This window comes from Colobus angolensis, unplaced genomic scaffold (assembly GCF_000951035.1).
Source record: "Colobus angolensis palliatus isolate OR3802 unplaced genomic scaffold, Cang.pa_1.0 Scaffold259, whole genome shotgun sequence".
NCBI lineage: Eukaryota > Metazoa > Chordata > Mammalia > Primates > Cercopithecidae > Colobus > Colobus angolensis.
In genome coordinates this window covers 2943623-2964595 of record NW_012115810.1, presented here as the reverse complement: position 1 = coordinate 2964595, position 20973 = coordinate 2943623, and the positions used below count along the sequence as shown (strand labels likewise).

The 20973-nt window shown below is 37.1% G+C and overlaps 1 protein-coding gene and 1 long non-coding RNA gene across 4 annotated transcripts in view; one reads left to right on the top strand and one right to left on the bottom strand.

Moving 5' to 3' along the window:
* The window catches only part of LOC105515313, a 57993-nt gene extending 42665 nt beyond the window's left edge, over positions 1-15328 (top strand). The window contains exons 2-4 of the long non-coding RNA XR_001002299.1: positions 4356-4487; positions 5570-5671; positions 12059-15328. This is a non-coding gene — a long non-coding RNA (uncharacterized LOC105515313). The remainder of the gene's footprint in view (positions 1-4355; positions 4488-5569; positions 5672-12058) is intronic.
* FAP (fibroblast activation protein, alpha) overlaps positions 13271-20973 on the bottom strand; it is a 74384-nt gene continuing 66681 nt past the window's right edge. For all 3 annotated transcript variants that reach the window (XM_011947093.1, XM_011947092.1, XM_011947094.1), the window contains 5 exons: positions 17442-17541; positions 16317-16381; positions 15743-15815; positions 15407-15480; positions 13271-13665 (listed from right to left, as the gene is read on the bottom strand). In XM_011947093.1, the coding sequence (XP_011802483.1) occupies positions 13564-13665; positions 15407-15480; positions 15743-15815; positions 16317-16381; positions 17442-17541 (414 nt within the window). In that variant the 3' untranslated portion in view covers positions 13271-13563. The remainder of the gene's footprint in view (positions 13666-15406; positions 15481-15742; positions 15816-16316; positions 16382-17441; positions 17542-20973) is intronic.

Below are 20973 nucleotides of genomic sequence, written 5' to 3'. Positions count from 1 at the left end.
AAAACATTGCAATTTTTTAAAGTCTTCTGTAAAAGGAAGTAACTTCAGCCATTAGAAAATTTAAAATTTGAAGTCTGTATACTAAGAAAATGCAGAGAATGCAAATCTAAGTTATAAAGACTTTTTCTCATTCATTATAACTTGTAGTAAGATTTGCCCCCTGCCTGAAACCTACTCAGTATTGCCAATTTGTATTTTATCAGATGTATCATCAAGATATGTCCAGTTTTCTGGTGAAATTGAAATGATATAATCATAGAAGGGAGGAAAATTCTTAAAGCCATCTAGGCTATTACCCTATTTTAAAGCAGAGCTTTATTTAATTTATTACAATTCATTGTTTGGCTATTTTATTCTTCAAACCTGGAGAATAAATTTCTACATTTCCAGTTTGCAATAAATGACCAGAATAATTTATTTCTGCAGTCAGAAACATTTCTATGGCCAGAAGTATTTCATATCTGTGTTCTAGTCCTGGCTCTTACTGAAAGGTAAATCATTTCTTTGTTGCCATATTGTCAGAAGATGAAAAAGCTGACTTTTCACATCCGTTTTAATAAAAATTCTTTTCTCCTCATAAAGCAGTCGACTAACCACAAGTCCTTTCTAAGGCTGAAGAAAGAATCTTCCTTTGTTTCTTATATGTCTAGTCCATGATTGCCAGCATTCTCCTCCATAAACACTTATCAACAAAACTCTAGAGGTTGAAGACCATGGCTTTTACACCTTTGTTTGCATTCTTTTCTTTTTCTTTCTTTCCTTTTTTTTTTTTTTTTTTTCTGAGACGGAGTCTCGCTGTTGCCCAGGCTGGAGTGCAGGGGCACGATCTCAGCTCACTGCAAGCTCCGCCTCCCGAGTTCACGTCATTCTCCTCCCTCAGCCTCCGGAGTAGCTGGGACTACAGGCACCCGCCACCATGCCCGGCTAAATTTTTTTTTGCACTTTTAGTAGAGGCGGGGTTTCACCATGTTAGCCAGGATGGTCTCCATCTCCTGACCTGGTGATCCGCCCACCTCGGCCTCCCAATTTGTTTGCATTCTTTCCCCAGAAATAATGGGCAAAACTCATAGTGGAAAAAAAGGTGATGCAAATAATATCTTAAAAAATTATTTGATTTATTAAGCATCAATTTGCCTCTAATGTTTTTGTGGACACTTGTCCTAATAAATGTATTGTTGAAGACTGTTGACATTGATGCAAAGAATCAAGTAAAAATTATAAATTCAGAGATACATTTGACTAAACACCCGGGGTAAAGTGTAATAGTCATTCCTTCCATTGGTTAGCACATAACTTCAACCAGCTGATTAGCTTATTAATTTTTTGATTTCTCATCTGGAATTCATATAGAGACTTAACTGTAAGCAACAGATTTAAAAATAATAATATGAGCACCAGTAATTTTTACAATTAAGAAATGAGGATCAAGCCCTCTAAGAATAGAAGTAACTACCATTTCCTGAATATGTACTAAAGGCAAAGCTGAGTATACTATTATCTAATACTCGAAATGCATAATGAGTTTAATATTTTTGGCTTCATTTTACAAATAACAGGACAAGGGCTTAGAACAGGCAACCAAGTTGCTTAAAGCCATATCTGGGTCCGAATACAGGACCCCACTACTTTGTAACCTTTCTAGAGTAAGGCTTTGCAAAGTAGTCCTGGAAGGACATGCAAAATCTCCTCACATCAGATTTGACTGCTGTCTAAACCTATTCAGAACTTCCAGATAGCTAAGATAGCAAGACAACTAAATGCTAAACAATTGGGGATTGAGGTATTTTTGGGCTTAGTTTTTAAAAAATGTATGATTCAACAGTTTTTAGTATGTTCAGAATGCTGTGTCACCGTTACCATTATCTAATTTCAGAACTTTTTCATCACCCATAAAAGAAACCCCATACTCATCAGCAGTCACTCCCCCTTGCCCTCTTTCCCAGCTCTTGACTACTGATCTACTTTTTCTGTATACACATTTGCCTGTTCTGTGTATTTTATATAAATGGAATCACTCAACATACAATCTTTTTTGTCGGATGTCTTTTATTTAGCATAATATTCTCAAGGTTCATCCATGTTGTAGAAGGAATCAGTACTTCATTCCTTTTTATGATTGAAATGATTCCATTGTATGTATTTACCACATCTAGTTTACCCATCTATCAGTAATGGACATCTGGATGGTTTCCACTTTGGGGCTATTATGCATAATGCTGCTGTGAACATTCATGCACAAATTTTTGTCTGGGCTATGTTTTTAATTCTCTTGGGTAAATACCTAGGAGTAGAATCGCTGGCTTATATGCTAACTCTATGTTTAACTTTTTGAGGAACTGCCAACTGCTTTCCAAAGCGACAGTGGAGATTCTGTTTTTTAAGAATCAGATCCACGAATTTTGGATATGTCAAACGATGGACTTTTTCATCCTTTTCAACAGCTACAGATTTCAATGAGGACAATAAAGGAGCATAAAATCAAGAGGTCAGTGGTGGGGCAGGTCTTGGTAAGGAGGAGAGACTTTGCTTTTTGTTTCCTCTAGACTGAATTGGAGCGTCAATGAGAAGGAGGCAAGATGAGGCTGGATGTTGGAAAAAGTCTCCTTGGAAGAGCTGCTCTGTTGAGTGCTGTTAAGCAGAAAACTGAAAGATGAAAATGTAGGGGTCAGAAAAGGGATTTTCTTATATGACAGGTTTAAGCATTTTGAGTGCTCATGGGCTGTAAAATGTAGATCTGGAATAAGTGGCGGGGGTGGGGTAAATCCTGTGGTTTCCTCTGTGCTTTGTATAGAGACATAGCGGTGTGAGTGGCAACTGGGTAAAACAAGTGTAACTTAAATTTAATTTTTTTCTTTCATTGAGAATAAAAATATTCCTGTTATTGGCAACAACAATGGATCACAATAGATTCTTCTAAGGCACCTAAGAGCCTAATTTCCTGGACTAGTCTATTCTCTTATAACAGAAGCTTTAGTCTATGATCCAGGAATAATGCAATAATTATTTATAGATTACTCATACTGAAAATTATTACAAATAAAATTTTTAAAAGAAGTTTTTAAAAAATTATTGAGGTGACATTTACATAACAAAATAAATCCTTTTAAAGTGAACAATTAAGTAACATTTAGTACATTCATAATGTGTGCAACTGCCACTTCTATTAGATACCAAAACAATTCCGTAGTTTCAAAATAAAAACCCATATTCAATAAGAAGTTTCTCCTTACATCTCTTTCCCCACATCCAGTGGCAGCCACCACATTGAATTCTGTCACTATGGGTTTACGTATTCTGAACATGTCGGATAAATTGAATCATACAATAGCTTTTTGTGTCAATGCATTAGAGATTCATCCATGTGGTAGTATATGTCAGTACTTCATTACATGCATGGTGCAATAATATTCTGCTGTATGTATATACCACAATTTGTTCATCCATTCACCCATTGATGGACATTTGGGCTATTTCCGCTCTTTGAATATGGTGAATAATACTGCTGTGAACATGTTTGTACATGCATTTGTTTGAGTACCTCTTTTCAATTCTTTTGAGTATATATATATATGTGTGTGTGTGTGTGTGTGTGTGTGTGTGTGTATATATATATATGTAGGAGTGGAATTGCTGAGTTATATGGTAATTCTATGTTTAACTTTTTAAGGAGCTGCTAAAGTGTTTCCCACAGTGGCTGAAGCATTTTACATTCCCACCTGCGATGCGCGAGAGTTCCAGTTTCTCCACATTCTTGCCAATATTTATTTTTTGTTTTTTTCCGGAATAGTTATAGCCATTTTTGTTGACATAAATATACCTCACTGTGGTTTTGATTGGTATTATTCTCATGACCAAGGATGCTGAGCATCTTTTTATGTGCTTGTTGGACATTTGTATGTTTTGTTTGGAGAGATGTCTCCTCAAATCCTTTGCCCATTTTAAAATTTTGCTGTCTCTTTTCTTATTGTTGAATTGTATGTGTTTTTAATATATTCTGGATACTGAACCCTACAAATAAAGTTATATTTGTATATATGTAAATATGTAAGTATATATAGCTATGAGACATACATACAAATATATATAATGTATAAGTTCTTTATAAAAAATGAATAAAATTTTAATGATAAAAATTATGCCTTTTAATAATTACATTCATAGTTTCCATGACTTTACTTACTTTGTGGAAAATATGACACAAAGATGATTTGAATATTGAGTTGCTATTTACAAAGTTTATTATAAAATTGTAATACTTTGATAGTGATAGATTCCTAATTTTTGTTAAGAGAAAAACACATGCAGAAGGCTCTAAGTGTACATCAAGAACCTGATAGTAGGATTTCCTCTAGCAGGTTTCACTGAGCACGGCTTTTTCATCAAAGAAGATTATGTCAACAATATTTTATGGCTCCTGATACTGTAACTTGAAAAAGTAAATAGCAAAAGTACTCCGGATATGTTGGGAGTACTTTTGCAACCTGGAGGTACGTGTGTGACCCTTTGAAATCATAAATTGATAGCCGCTAACTAAAATGGCAGGGAGACATAAAAGGCTTTTTTTTTTTTTTTTTTTTTTTTTTTTTTTGAGATGGAATCTCGCTCTGTGGCCCAGGCTGGAGTGTAATGGAGTGATCTCAGCTTACTACAACCTCCGCCTCTCAGGTTCAAGCGATTCTCCTGCCTCAGTCTCCCGAGTAGCTGGGATTACAGGCACGTGCCACCATGCCCAGCTAATTTTTGTTTTTTTAGTAGAGATGGGGTTTCACCATGTTGTCCAGGCTGGTCTTGAACTTCTGACCTCAAGTGATCCACCTGCCTTGGCCTCTCAAAGTGCTGAGATTACAGGCATGAGCCACCGTGCCTGGCCATAAAAGACATTTTACCTGTAATCTTCTAAATTGTGCCTTTTTGTTCTAAAAACTTAATCTAGAGGAATAAAGCCTCAGGTTTATACACTCATTGTTCCTTATTTCTGGAGCCTCTGCTTTGGCGGCCTGGGTGCGGTTGGCATGACATACTCAATGCCAGTTTGGGGACCATCCCTGTGTGATATCTTGCAAGTGTCCCCCACCACCCTCACCCATCTATAGTTCCACAGTCATGGTGTGGAAGTTGGCAGGACAGCAAGTGTGGGAAGACACAGTGCAGAGGTGACATTGGTGAGAAGACATCAAGAAGCAGCAGCAACGAGTGGAGGAGATGCCATGGGAAGACTGGAAAGCCAACGCCATTTAGAGTTCAGTTATGAATTGGATTTGCATATTGATTGACTTGTTTGGACATACACACAATTTTGCTGAGGCCAGAGACAAGATGTAGACCCTGTAGAAGTTATCAAGTTATAGAGGGAGGCATAAAACTTCAGTTTCAAAAGCAACCTTCAAATGTTTGTTTAGCAGTCATTTAAGGGTGATTTCATTATGTGTACTTAAATTCTAATAATGGCTTATAAGGGCCTGCTATTAGAGTTGTGTTTGTTTATACTCCATTATATCTTCATTGTTTGAATAATGACATTAATAGGCAAAAAAGCTATCTGAAAAGGCATTCCACATATTTCTTCTAGAATACCTAAGAAGAGACACTGCCACTGTGGTACAGAAACTGTATGTCAATTCAATTGGCGTACGGGGAGTAATTGAATTGACCTGGATCTATGGAATCTTAGGTGAGTACTACAACTTACACCTTCTTTTCCTATTCAGAAATACATATATTTTAATTTCTAATTTACAGAGTTTCAAAAATTAAATGGAAGAATATATATGGAGCACCCGGTATACAATTCACATCCAAAAGAAAGCAATCAAATTATTCCTTAAAATAGAAATTGATACCCAAAGCCCAAATCTGGCACACAGATGAGTTTCCTTTACTCATAAATTGGTTGTCAAGGGTTCAAAATTGAGAGGGAATTTACATTTAAAACTCCAGTTTTCCAGTTTCTCTCGACAAAAATCACAATGTCTGGCAACATCATATTTCCAATGGCAACAGTTTGAGTCAGTAGTTGCTATCCCTTTAGTGCAGTCACCAGCTCATTAGAGTTCCAGCCTTATTTTACCAGGAATCTCCTTGACTCCTTTCTTGGTTTGCTTCATTCATTCTGATCACATGCCTGGACTCAGTAGTTCTTGAGATTGGGAACTCTACTCCAAGAATCCTGTTACATTTATCCAATACAAGATTTTCAGCTATCAACTTAACTCATATAAAATACGTTTTATGAAATAAGATGTTGGATGGTGATGGTGATGGCAATCTCTTTGAAAATGTTATTGCCAGGCATGGTGGCTCACTCCCATAATCCCAGCACTTTGAAGGCCGAGGCAGGTGGCTCATTTGAGGTCAGGAGATCAAGACCATCCTGGCCAACGTGGTGAAACCCTGTCTTTACTAAAAATACAAAAATTAGCTTGCCGTGGTGGTGGGTGCCTGTAATCCCAGCTATTTGGGAGGCTGAGGCAGGAGAATTGCTTGAACCTGGGAGGTGGAGGTTGAAGTGAGCTGAGATCATGCCATTTCACTCCAGCCTGGGTGACGAGAGCAAAACTCTGTTTCAAAAATAAAATAAAATAAAATAAAATAAAATTTTATCATATGACCATCAAACAAGGTGCCATGGTGGGTCCCTGCCCTCACTTTTACTGCCTAAGTAGTTAGAGGCAACACTCCAACCTCAGTGTCTCTAAGGGATCTATGGTTGCCATCCAACCAAATATTTCCCACTCCAACCCCATAAACATGGCCTAAAAAGAGACCCATGAGACCTCCATATTGAGAAAAACCACCGTAATCCCAGCAGATGTTAAGATCCAGGAGAGAAAATAGTAAATGAAAACACAGGACTGACTCCTATTATTTAACTTACAGGCCTCCAATTGTGGAAGATGATTTAGAGATCAGGAATTGTTTTGCAGTATGCCCTAAAGAGACACAGAAGAATTCTTAGGGCTTGCAAAATGTGATTTGAAAGCCATGGATCTAGCCCAGTACCTGCGGTATACAGGGAGTAATTGAATCTCAGGAAGAGAAGGAGCTTGCCCGACTTACAAGAATTAGAACTCAGTTCTCTTGAATCTGTTTGGCAACTTTGCAGGCACACAGGACTACATTCAGTTGCATCAATGGGATACTAGGAAGTTCAGTTCACCCATGTTGAATGATCAACTAAAAAAATATGATCTAAAATGCACAACCTTTACAAGAGACATTTCACTGATTTATTTTTCATGACTCCAAGTTTACCATCTGAATTTAAAAGAACCAACTTTTCAAACCAACCAGCCTTTCAGGGTTTGAACATATAATTTGATCATGAGACAGAAACAGAATAAGCATGGGTATCCTTGCTTTATAATGTAAAAGAAATCACTAGTACTTGAAACATACTTATTAAGTGAAATATATTTTTAAAAACTAGTGCTGTTTTTAAAATAAAAGCTGCTAGAGTAATCAATCACATTCCAGATATTTATTTGTCATTTTCCAGCCTGAACATTTGTGCCAAACTTCCTCAGCCTGCAGTGTCCCGGTGGTGATTCATCTAGAGGCAGCAAGTATCTAAGTTAGGACAGTGAAGTAGGCTGTGTTTCCATTTCCTAATCCAAATTATTTTTGTTTCAAAGACTAACTTCTTTTAGATCTCTGGCTAAAATTCATGTCCTCCCTAACCTTATTCTCCTGACCGGGACACTTGCTGCTCAGGGATTTTTCTTTCTCTTTGCTTTGAGGACAATAGCAAGTTCCTATTATATACTAAGTTCCAGAAAGGGCATGATTTGTACCCGCTGTCAGACTGCACGTCAGGATTCCAGTTTCATGGGCTCTCTCATCCACAGAATGTGAGGATACATTCAGCAAATATTGATTGAGGTCCTCCTACGTTATTCCAGGTACTGTCTAGGAGACAGATAGGTGAAAAAACAAACAAACAAACAAACAAACAAGCTCTCTGCTCAGAGGGGGCTTGTACTTGAATGGAGAATTGGGAACAACCAGCATAAACATAAATCAAAGAATTTCTGATGCTTCTAAGTGCTGTCAAGGAAACAAGATTAAATAATGTGGTTGGAAGTCTCTGACTGTGGCAGAAGCAATATGAAATCCAATGATCAGGGAAATTCCCTCTGAGACAGTGACACCTGAGCTGAAACCAAATGAGAAGGGGACAGCCAAGTGAAAAACTGAGAAAAGATGTTCCGGACCCTGGCACAGAAATAAGTTTGGCCCACACAAAATCCACAGAGGAGACCAGGGTGACTGGAGTTTTGTAGGTGATGAGAGAGCAGTGGGAGACAGGGCCAGAGAGGAGGGCCACTGTGGTGCTTTGCAGTCTTCACAGGAAGGTGGGTAAATTTACTGCCCATGTCCTTCAGCTACACATTACCCTGGCTGTTTGTCTTTCTCAAAGGTGTTTCAATCACTGCTATCAAATATTAGACTCCTTAGACAGGTGTTGAGTGAGATACAAGGATGAACAACTCATTTAAGATAAGTACCAAGGAAGATGAGCTTCCTTGGATATGCACAACTTCAATATTGGTTATTCCTAAAAGGCCATCTTGTTTTAGAAATAAAGACTCATTAAAAAAAAATAAAATAAAGATTCATGTATAAATGATCAAGGACACTTATACTACATTCTCTGGTATGGGAAAGAAACTATTGGCTTCCGACTATTAATTTCTTGAGAATTAGTTCATTGAAAATAACCATTAAAAAGTAGTTCATTTTATACATCTAACAAACACCTACAAAAGACCTACTATGTGTCAGACACTGCTCTACAAATGATAACTATTTTAAAACAACAATCAATTCCATGGGGTAAGAACTGTTATTATCTCCATTTTACATATAAGGAAACTGAAACAGAGAGAACTTATGAAAATTTATCAAAGTTGCATAGCTTATATATTACTGAACTGGGATTCAAACCAGATAGATTCACTTTAACCTCCATTCCCTTACCCACTACAGTGTTGTCCCTAAAATGCGCTGTAGTGAACATGTTCTGTTTACAAGAGTGACAAGTGAGCTATGTTGTGTTTCATTTGAAAGAAAGAAATTTGTAACATTGCAAAGTATTGCTTTAATCTTCCGAAGGAAATTAGAGAGCAGCATTGTTTCCTGTGGGTGTACAAAGCACTTGTATATATATTAAAGCATCTTCATTTTTTAATGATCATTTCTCAAATTTGGAAATTTTGTGTAGTACCAGTGGGGTATAAGGAAATTTCATCACATATCTAAAATGTTCTGTTGTGTTCATGGATATCTAAAAGGATGTTTCAATAAGAAGCCTAAGTCTCCAAATGGGTAGTAGTTTTTTAACATACAAATCACTTCTTCATATTCTACTGTTTCATTATGACACTTATTTCAAAAATTCACCTTCTGTAGCATTGACAAAAGTTCCTGGCCCTAAAAATTAATGGCTAGCAAAGATGTTCCTATCTTTGCTTGTCAACAAATAGTAAATATGAAAGAAGGAAGATGAGTTGTCAAGCCATTGTGGCATGACCTTACCTTGACTGTACCTCTCTCTTGTTCACACAATACTGATCCTCTATAACCACAGAGCAAAGGGTGGAGTTCTATACCGAGCATCTGTTAAAATGTATACTGTCAATACAATGTTTTAAGTAAGTAAAAAATGGAGTATTAATTAGAAACCAATGGAATAAAATCAGACTGCTCTAGCTTGCCAAAGATGTTACCTGTGTGTCAAAAGAAGTGTTTATGACCAGCATGTTAGTATTGCATGCCAGTAATCTGAGCAGGTGGTCATTAGAGGCTTATGCTAGAAGCCAGATCGTTTTCCCCATGAATAGCTTGGTAAGGTCTAAGCACTTATTTCTTCCTGAATTAAAAATTATTCCACTTCAAATTGCCAAGGTACCTGTCCATAATGCCAGGGAAGTGTTTTAGCAGTTCCCCTTCACAGACTGAGAATGATTTACTGCGTTCAGAATTTTTCAATCTGTTTTATTGGATAAACTCAAAATATCTGCTTTATTGGATAAATTCAAAATCTCTGTTAGGTGCCTTCTTTCTTCTTTACAAACAGCATAATTGAAAGCATTGTTTTGGTAGAATCTTCTCAGAAGACCACATTATCACCATTTAAATTAGCCCCAATTCATTTTACATTTGCTTATTTTACTGTTAACTTTCCCAGAACTATTTTTTTTTTTTACAATTAGAACATCTGAATTTTAATTACATTACCATCAAGAAGCTCATTAAAGTCACTTAATTGGCAACATTTCCAAAAAAACCTTAGCTGGGTTTAATATATTTTAAAGAGTTACTGTCAAAGTATAATTTCACCATTACAAACAGCTTGGCAACAACATTTGCATAAAGATCTGTCAGTTTCTGAAAAATGCTCAAATGTTGGGAAAATCAGATTCGTTAAGTCGCCTTTACTGAAACAGTCTAGAAATGGAGAAACTGTCATATGTATTCATCTTTGTAACCCCTGAAGTACCCAGAATACTACTGTGCACAGCATAGGTATTCAATAAATGTTTTCTGAAGGAAATAAGTAAATGCATCTTATAAATAAGGGTAGGTTTAAAAAAAAAGCAAACATTTAAAACTCCAATAAAAGTTCTCTCATTTGTGTTACATTTAACCAAATACTCGATTGCTTGCTGCTTTTTATCTTATTTACTGTAAGAAATATTAGATGCTCATCTAAAATTTTGAAACCTTTAAAAATAGCTCTCAGGCCAGCCTTATGGGACTAAAATTTGAAATAATGTTTAGAAATTAATTGTTTTATAACTTCTCTCTTGCACTAGATTTTTTTGGGGGGAGTTCTTACCTACAGTACCTAAAATAGTGGCTTGCAATTGCAGTCACTGAATGAATGAATGAACGAACGAACGAACGAATGAATGAATGAAAATCTTGTTTGTCGAACATGAAGGATGATTATACTTTGCAGCTTTAATTAGGTTATTGGGATACCCCTTTTCCCATGTCTCATATCCAAGAATAAAATGTGGTAAATGATAATTATTATTATACTCCAGCTTCTTATAGATAGAAAAGGCAAGATGTTTTTAAATCTTTCTTTTAGTTTGGCATTTTCTACTTAAAATCTCTCCCTTTTGTACTTCATGTACCTTTTATCTTTCTAGCCAAAATAAGAATCTAATAAAGCTGCATGAAAGGTGAACACTTAAAAAATTGCCATGCAATTTGCTGCCTTGCTCTTACTACATCCTCAAAGTCTTGCACAGTGTTTGATATACAATCAGACTCAGTAAATGTTTGTTGAATGAATGAATGAATACATAACTGAAAACATATTTAGAGTTTTGAGGAAGACCTGGGAGATTCTACCTGAGGGGGTCAGGGAAGGCTTCATCAACAGTAATGTAGAAAACCTGAATCTTCCATGAACACAAAGTCTTTCATTAATTCAACAATTGGTGACTTTCTGTGATATGCCACATTTCAAGACAACGGCAGTGAAGATTTCTCCAGGGTAGCATAAGGAAGATTTTCTCTAAGGTAGCACTAGGGTGTTCAGCAGCACTTTCTGTGATGATGAAAATGTTCTACATTGACATTGTCCAATATGGTGCTGACTAACCATGTGGCTACTGAGCAGGGAAATGTGGCAAGTGGGACTGAAGAGATGAACTGTAGTTTTATTTAATTTTAATCTAACAGTCTATAAAAGCTGGTGTCAGAAGAAGGGTTTGGAAAACATGCATGGGGACAGATTGTCAAGGGCTCTCTCTGTCATGCTGATTTTGAATATTAGTTTGTAGACAATGGAGAATCACCAAAGGGTTCTAAGTGGGAAAATGGCACTATTAATTTTGTCTCAGCAGTTCCCTCTGTGGCAGTGGGAGCAAAGGCCTGAGGCTGGAGACCACTTACTGCACATTGATATTAGAATCCAGTTTTGCAAAGGTCACAAAGGCAGAAAATAAGTTGGAGAAATAGGATTTTTATTCTTTCTATTTGCAATGACCGTGTAGTATCCCTAGATAGAGTATTAGACAATGACTGGTTGTTTTTCTCTCCCTAGATGGGGAGAGTGAATGATGAGAAAACTATGAGAAAATCTCTTGGGCTTGCTTCAGAGGCTGCTCTGTGCAGAACAGAGAGAGAGGTGGTAGCTTACTCTGATCCTGAGGGCAACAGCCATTGCATGGAGGAAGAAAAGAGGGGCTGTGGCCAGTCCTGAATCCGGGAAGGTGTTGTCCAGAATTCCTGATCACCACAAAACGTCCCTTCCTGATGTGTGAGGTGGAGCTATGTGGCCTGAGTTGGGGGCAATGGTTTCAGAAAGCTGAAGTGGAAAGAATGCTGGATTGGGAAAAGTCAGAAAACTCTAGAGAAGACTGTGTTTGTGCTCTTTGTGGTCTTCCTGCTGCAATGTTCCAGGCCAGGATTGATTCTTCTGGCTATAAGGCATGAGGGGATTCAATCTGCAACTGGAAAGAAAGTATCAAGCTAAGGATGGGGAGATCCAGTGCTGGGGATCACACAATGAGAAGTCCCGTAGACAGCAGTGTGGTGGATACTTCCAACATTCATTCAATAAATATCTTCTGGTGACCTGGTATGGATCTTTTAATTCTGAGGCAGTCACAGAGATGGCAGGTCACAGGTAGTTTCTAAATGTAGGTGGTAGTAACTGGCAATGCGTTGCTTTAGGACTGTAGGCATTACAGCTATCTTTTTCAATATGAACTTTATAATGTAGAACTAAAACCCCAGAAAAACCTCATAGATATAAAATTTTCCTCTCTAGCTATTGATGTCCATTTTATTTATTGATTTATTTATTTTTGTTTGGTTTAATTTGGTTATGGGTTAGCAATCTGAAAGCAGTTACCATTACTAATTCTAAAAATGGATTCAAAATAGGAACACTTCCAAATTAGAAGCATTTTTTAAAAGGAGCCTGAATTCAAAAGTCTGACTTTATCTTTATCAAATGCTTTTGGCAATGTTGAAGAAATCTTCTGGGAGAAATGAAATAAACATTTCTTGGAGGGACAGCATAGAGTGCAAACATCTCAAACGTGATTCACTTGCATTTTCTGAACAATGCTTTTGCCTACTCTGAGCTGTTGGTTCCAGTATTTGGAGTTCTCACGACAGAAATAAAAAACTGCTTCTAGATTCTTCTCCTCCACGACCACCCTAATATTATTCATGCCCTTGCTTTGCACAAACACTTCTTTCTGTGATAGAACCTGGAACCTGAAATCAGTGAATACAGACAACACAATAGCCCTTGAACTTCTGACTTTATTATTTTTCTTTAAATGAACAGGTGATAAAACACTGTGTTCAAAGCAAAATGCATGACTCCCTTTTCTCTTCTTTCACAGAGTACCAGAAAATGTAAACAATATTTATCTTGAACTTCTTAGTCCTCATCATTTTTTTTTACTAGCCTTTAGAACAACATTCATTTGTTTATACCAGCATTTTACAACATAAAAAATAAAACAAGCAAACCGTCTGAGGGATTTATATAAAGTTTTCAGATTCTGATACAGGCTTGCATCTGCATCGTTTTTAGTCCGACAAAGAAAAACACTGCTTTAGAAAGTGGGTCATGTGGGTGTATAAGTGGTTCGTGGACAGGCCGGATAAGCCGTGGTTCTGGTCAGAGTACCACTGAAACACAAAGAAAGAATCTTGTTTTATTCCTGCAGTCACAAAATGCATTTAGCTTGGACTCTTTTGTGTTCTCTGGACCTGATAATCTTTCTATTATGGGGAAATTCTATCTAAGAACACTCGAATAAATAAAATAGCTTACATGTAAATATTTACAGCAGGAAGAGCTTTCGTTAACCTCCACTACTGTTTCACATGCTTTAAACATATTTTAGATCTCAGTGGCTGAGATCTCACATCATCCAGCATCCTGGAAGATCAGGATCAGGAATCAGAGTTACCAGAAGTGATGCATTGAGTCTGTTACTTTGCTTCTTTGGAGTCTGGTTTCTTCATTTGAAAAACAAAGGGGTTGGAGCTGATTTTTCCCTAAGATTCCTTGTAGCTCAAAAATTCCATGAGGCTTTCAACTTATGAATCTAATTTGTCTCTGTTGCAGAAAATCCACAATATAATGTATTCACATATAGCCATAAATACCCTTTATAGGAGTTAAAAATAGCATTTTAAAAAAGTGAAAGATAGTATTATAACTTTAAACTTCACTCTTGGAGAGATGCCACTAAGATTATTGCTTTCACTGAAAAAAGGTAGCAGCGGTCATGATGTAATAACATATATATTTACTAAGTTGAATTTACTTTGGGATCACAATAAAAAAGGTCAGAAAAAACTCACCTCACTCTTTGTATGTTTTTTAAAATTTGATATATAATAGTTGTATTATCTTTTGGGTGTACAGTGATATTTTGATAGCTGAATACAATGTGTAATGATCAAATCAAGATAACTGAAATACCCATCACCTCAAACAAATTTCCTTTATGTTGGGAAAATTATAATTCTTCTCTTCCAGCTATTTTGAATTATACAATCAATTGTCATTGACCATAATTTCCCTACTGTACTTTCAAATACTAGAACTTATTTTTTTTCTATCTAACTAACTGTCTTTTGTACCCCTCATCCGCCTTCTCCTTATACCCCCTCCCCCATTTCCTTCCCAGCCAGTACATTTTTTTAAACAAATGTTGAAAAGATGGGGGTTTCCTTTTCGGGGTTCTTGTTCAACTCAAGCAACTGAGGGAGCATTTGTGAGAGGAAAAGGTAGCTACCAAGAATGCCCCCTCCCCCAACTTTGGCGCTCACCTTATTTTCTTTTCTGGTTCCATTTTTCATTCCTCATGAAACCTGGATTTTACATTTAGTTCATTCATTCATTCACTCAGTAAGAAGCTGAGCATCTGTGATAGGCCAGGTGTATGCCAGGGGATGAGAATACATAGGTGAAAAGTTCTCTAACCCCAAATGGAGCCATATGATTTCAGGGAGCCTTGTAGGTTTATGATGACATTCTGCAGCTGCTTCTTCCTGAACAAACAGCATCTTCTAGCTGCTTAAGGATGCTCAGGTTTTGCAGGGACTCTAAACATATAGCTGCACTTATTCACATAGGATTTCAGAACTACTAGATGTTTGAACTAGAAGATCATTTAATCTTGTGAACTCCTTTATTTTACATGACTCAACTGGGAACACAAGAGGTGATCCGGTTTGCCTTGGGTCCTTCAGGAGTTAAAGAAAGATCCAAGATTCATTTGCTAATGTTCTGCCTACTCTATCCTGCAGTCTCTTTGTCAGATTTTACTTTAAAAGTTAAGAAAAAATAAAAATACGAACCCCACCTTTTAGCTTGAGGGTCTAAGGCCATGAACATGAGTAAAACAAAATTATGTACCATTGCCTGGAAATCCACTTGTGCATTAACCAGAGCTTTAGCAATCTGTGCTGAGTTTTGAAAGTGCACATTATCTGCAACAAAGAGAGAGAGTTAAAGTGCGGCTAAATACCAGAAAGCATAGAGTGACAATGTACTGCCTGGAAATGAACACCAACAATTATCTAGTCATGCATTTGACATTGTCAGCAGTGAGGAATCACACTCAGATATGGAAATGTCCCTGACTCTTAGGTACTGACCCTGAGCATAGGCATAGGAGGATGCTTAATGTTTCTTAAACAAAGTGATGCTGGCTCAGTATTTTTATGTGTAAGAGTCTTGCTTAAACCTCACCATCTGCTGTTCCGTGGATGAGAAGATAGTCTACATTTCTGAAATATTCTGCTCTTGCCATCACAGTTGAATTCTGGAAAAGAGAAAAAAATTAACATTTTAGTTGCTGCAAGTTCTAATAGAAAACTAGCTAAATCATTGTGCAATGGACTTAGCACCAATACTGAAATTATGTATTGCTTTGCTTGATAAATATTTAAGAGTCAGAGCAACACATTTTCATCATCATTTGCATTACTTCCATCTGATTCTTAGTTTGAAAAACTGAAAGTTTATGTGTCATATGTTACATATGAGTGAGACCTTAGGCATAAATGATGCCCGCTCAAGCTGTGTAGGGGTTGGGGGTGGGGAGGAAGATTGAGAAAAGAGAGGTTAGGGAAGGGAGGATGGGAAAAGCAAGAACAGAGTCCAAAAGGAGTAAAACCCTTTCTAATGATGTGTTTTGCAATTAACAAAAGATTATATTTGCTTGGGGACCCAGAATTAAAACTCTAAACTCTGAACTACTACTTTTAAATTATTTAGCATATTAGAAATTAATTAATAACCTAAATAAAATGGAAACACTTACTTTATAGTGCTCAAGATTATCATCCTTTGTGGGAAGACCCATGAATCTTTCTGTGTAGACAGACGCTATAAAATATATAAGAATATACATTATTTGCATGTGATGCATGTCATTTCATTAACGAACAAGACCTTCTAGTTTAATAACTGTTTCTCAATTTTCCCATTTTGAGCTCTTGAGGTAAATTCTTGCTTTACTTTGCTGTAACGGTTGGTCTCAAAGAATATGTGTAATCTCTGCAATTTGCCTCAACAGAGCTAGAGAAGTACGAAGGAAGAGATTATGGAAACAGGAGCATCTAAATAGTTTCCTTCTATGACTAGTCTTGATATTTTTCACTTCTACCCTCCTAGGGAAGAATGTTGAAGTAGGAATAACCTGTAGAATGGTCTCAATATATTTTAAAGAAAATCACAAAACAAACTATCTTTAGGACTTTTACTGGTGTCTTATTTCATCTGGAATGAAAATATGTTCCCCAAATCCATTCCCCCTACACACATGCATAGATGCACACACTGTTTTCCTTAATCAAGATCCCCTACAACTCACAATTGTTTTATATCTACTCCAATACAGAGGAGAGAATCTGATGAAGCTAATTTTTGTATAATTATTAGAGTTCCTTCCAAATAATCATCCTGCATTGATGTAATGATAAAAAATAGGCACACACAGGAGTATTTCTCCAACAAACTTTTTGTTTCTTTGATTTCTGGGGCAACGGAGCTGGCAATTACTAACTGTGGCATGGAGGTGAATTGCTTGGCCTCTGGCCTGACCGTGCAGAAGATGTGCTTAAAAGTCAATTATGCTGTAGCTGTGTGCCTGCAAAAACAGAGTTAGCTCTGATTTTAAAGATTTGGTTCGGCAGGGGCTCAAGGTTTCTGGGAGAAAATAAAATACAGTGGATTATGGAAGAAGAGCCTTTCCTCACTCTTGAGGTTTCTTCGATTGTTACAATATGTTTATATAAATGATATAAACAACTTTACTTATAAATTATATTTTCCCCAGTGATGCTGGGGTGAATTTTACTGCATAATCCATTTTTCTAGCAACATCAAATATACAGTAATTATGTGTTAAATGCTTTCACGGTAATATTCATGAATGTTTCCATACCGTAATATTCCCAGCTGGAGACTGGAGCCACTGCTATCCCACATTTGAAAAGACCAGTTCCAGATGCAAGGGCCAGTGATGAAACGTATCCTCCATAGGACTGTAGAGACATTGTTATGAGTCAGACTCAGATTTACTTTGATAAGCTTTCCTCCATGTGTTTATAGCAACTCTACTCACAATCCGGACCGAAGGGAGCTGGAGAATGTGGCTAAGGGTGGATTACATGTCTATCTTGCATCCTCAGCAGCAAGCTCCAGATAAATGACCAGATATAATGATCGTTTCATCCCTAATGCATTAAAAATACTTGGTGTGCTGATCAGAACAGACCCTCTTAAAACATGGCAGGAGCAGTTTAAGAGATAGAATTTCAATTTTCTTTTGCAAAAAACTTCTCCTTTTTTTCTCTATATCTTTCCAACTAGGACTGTGCTGGAACAAAAACAGGATTTTACTTGAAAGAGATGACTTGAAAGAGATGCACAGAAAAGAAAATTACCAAAATTTAAATGTAAGATACGTCCTTGCAGTTTGCAAAAGTCCTGTGAGGCAGAACATGTATCTATGTATTTACTTATTTATTTTCACAACAGAATACCAAAGGAAGGCCATAAGACCTTTTTGGATAATTTAAGACATGGCCATAGTTTGTGTATGACGTAGTGGTACATGTTCTGTTTTAAGGATTTCTGACACAGCAACTCAAAGGAGGAAAAGTCATCGGTGTCTTTAAAAACCTTATACTTCTTCCTGCAAATTTGAGGAAAAGGAAATAAATACAAAACAGGATGCAATTTGCAGAGTCAGGAGTAGGTTTAGCTCTCATAGATTTCCTTCTCCAAGGAATCAAAAGGTGATTCAGAAATGGGATCCTATTAAGAGAAAGAGATCTCTGACCATGTCATTTGGAAATTTGAACTTTTTCTTAAATATGAAGAAATGAACAGGGCATCCAAATAAGGTTGCATTGCCTCGTGAGAAGCAAATTTGGTCTGTACAAACATGCTGTGAGAGAGGTGCTTCTCCTGGGAACGTGGACTAAGCAGTTGTCTGGGACATGGACCAAAAAAAATGTGTGCACTAGATGAGGAAGAGATTCTCTGTGTTTATTCTTGCCCTGATGCAAGAACGTCCCTAAAAATCGTAAGGGGACAGCGTGACTCTCCAGCTAAAGCCATACCACATTTTTAGGACCTTATAACCACAGATTTCTGGGAATCACTTCCCTCAGATCAGGACAGATCATATCATCTTTACCAGAGAAAGTCATTCTTTAGAGAGGGAGAATGAGTGAGAGTGTGTGTGTGTGTGTGAGAGAGAGAGAGAGAGAGATGTAGACAGACATGGTGCTGGTAATAGGTCAGTGGCAGGGGTCTATTTTTGATTCATGAATTGAATGGAATGGGAGAATCAGCTAAACAATCTTGCTGAATCTAACAGTTAAATGAAGAATTCTCAAACTAATTTACAGTTTTATGTTTTTAGCTCTGGGGAATTTTATTGAAGACCTTTAGCTACAAAACACAGAATAAAAGAGGGAGCTCCGATTGTACCATGGCCTCTTTTTATTCTACTTGGAGGAGAATTGAACCATGTTTCAACAGGGAAAAAGTATATTTTAAAAACAGAAGATACATTTGGGTTTGAAAATCCTTATTGCAAGTGAAAATTCTCTGTCTGGTTTAAACTTTCACTTATAATTTAAAAAATGACTTGTTTTGATTAGCAGGTTTGCAGCAACTCCTGCTGAAATAGGAGGGCTTTCCTTCCTTCTTAATTTCAAGTTCAAATGAGAGCAAAGTAAGCCAGAGACCTTTAGAAAAAAAGTATTATCATTTATGATTTTATTGGCAAAGTGTGTTTACTGCAAATAAAAATACTGGTTCCTGCTTCTCCTTTCCTATGCCCCAGAGCAGGAAATAAAGTGAGACCTGAGATTAAAATAAAAGCCTTTGCATATCCTGAAAAGGGTTTTGAATATTTCTGTTGAAAATATTAGGAATTATTAATCTGTATCTATTCAGTGATTGGGTGAGAGTGTTGTATTTAAACAAAACTTTCCTGTTTTCAGAATGAATGCAAATTTTCTCTGGGAATTTGTAAGAGCAAAAGTGACTGTATTAGCAGCACAACAAAAGAAGGTGTACTTTAAATTCTCGGGCAGCTTGGAAAAGCTATTCCTATTGTAGAAGGGAAGAGGGGGAAAAAAGAAAACCCGAGTTGACTTTTTCCTGCCCCCCCTCCATGAGTGGGGCTCCCAGGCAGAGTGGGTGGCTGTTGCAAGAAAAGAACCCACAGAGCAGATTGGCCATGAGAATTCTGGAATTTTGTCCTTTGCACTTAGACGCCTTGCCATTTTGTTTAAATGAAGGATATCTTTAAAAACATTCTTAGAAGGGCACAGGATTTTGAAGGAGGGTTTACGAAATACTCTTATTTGAGGCATAATGCACACTGGAACATTTTACCTATAGACAATAATAATAACTCGCTAACATTTATGTGGTCAGGGTTATTGCAATGGCCTTTATGGTCTCACACAATCTGTCTCCCTTCTCCCACCTCATTTCTGCCCTTCCTTTCTCTTCCCCTTGCTCCCTGGCTCTCTTGATGTTCTTTGAACTCTCCAAGCATGATCTGGCCTCAGGACGTTTGCAAATGCTGTGACCTTCTGCCTGGAATGTTCTTTCCACAGACACTGGCATGCCTCGCTTCCTCTCCTCTTCAAAGTCAAATGTCACCTCAAATGAGCCTTCTTTGCCGTTTTGATTTAAAATTGTACCAACTTGCACCATTCCTCTTTCTTATTTTGTCTTTTTCCATAGCGCTTAATGTCATTAAACACTCTCTATATTTTACATATTTATCTTGTTTATTGTCTTACTCCCCAACCATTCCCAACTCCGTAAGGGTAGATATTTTCGTCTGTCTTGTCAATGAATGTATGCTTGGCACTGAAAATATAGCCTGACACACAATAGGAATGTAATAAATATTTGTTGAGTATATGACTTTGCTATTATTATGTCTAATCCTCACGGTGTCTTGGTGAGGAAATTACTGCTGCATTTCACAATGAGGAAACTGAGGCTCAGAGTAAACTTATAGTGGCTATGGAGTCAGTAAGCAGCAGAGCTGGGACTCAAACCCAGGACACTTGACTCACCAACCCATGCCCCTTCCTCTGTATCCCTATACTTAGGGCAACCTCTTTTGGGGAAACTGTAAGTTCAGAGTCTAATATAGTCTCATTAGAGGTGCATTTGTCCTACTTTTACATCGTTGATCACACATAGCAATTCAAATTACTTATAATTAGTCACTGGGAGAGAAAGGAACTAAGATTAAATCATGAACTAATGCTTATTCAACACCACCTGGCTAGGCCTATATTAACAAAGCGAAGCCCAGAAATGAGGCTGTTATTCTAATAATTTAGGCAAAACCCTCGCTGCTCTTCAATTGTCAGAATAATTGTGCTGAGTTTTCACTGCATATCAGGGTTTTGCAACTCTGACACTATTGACAG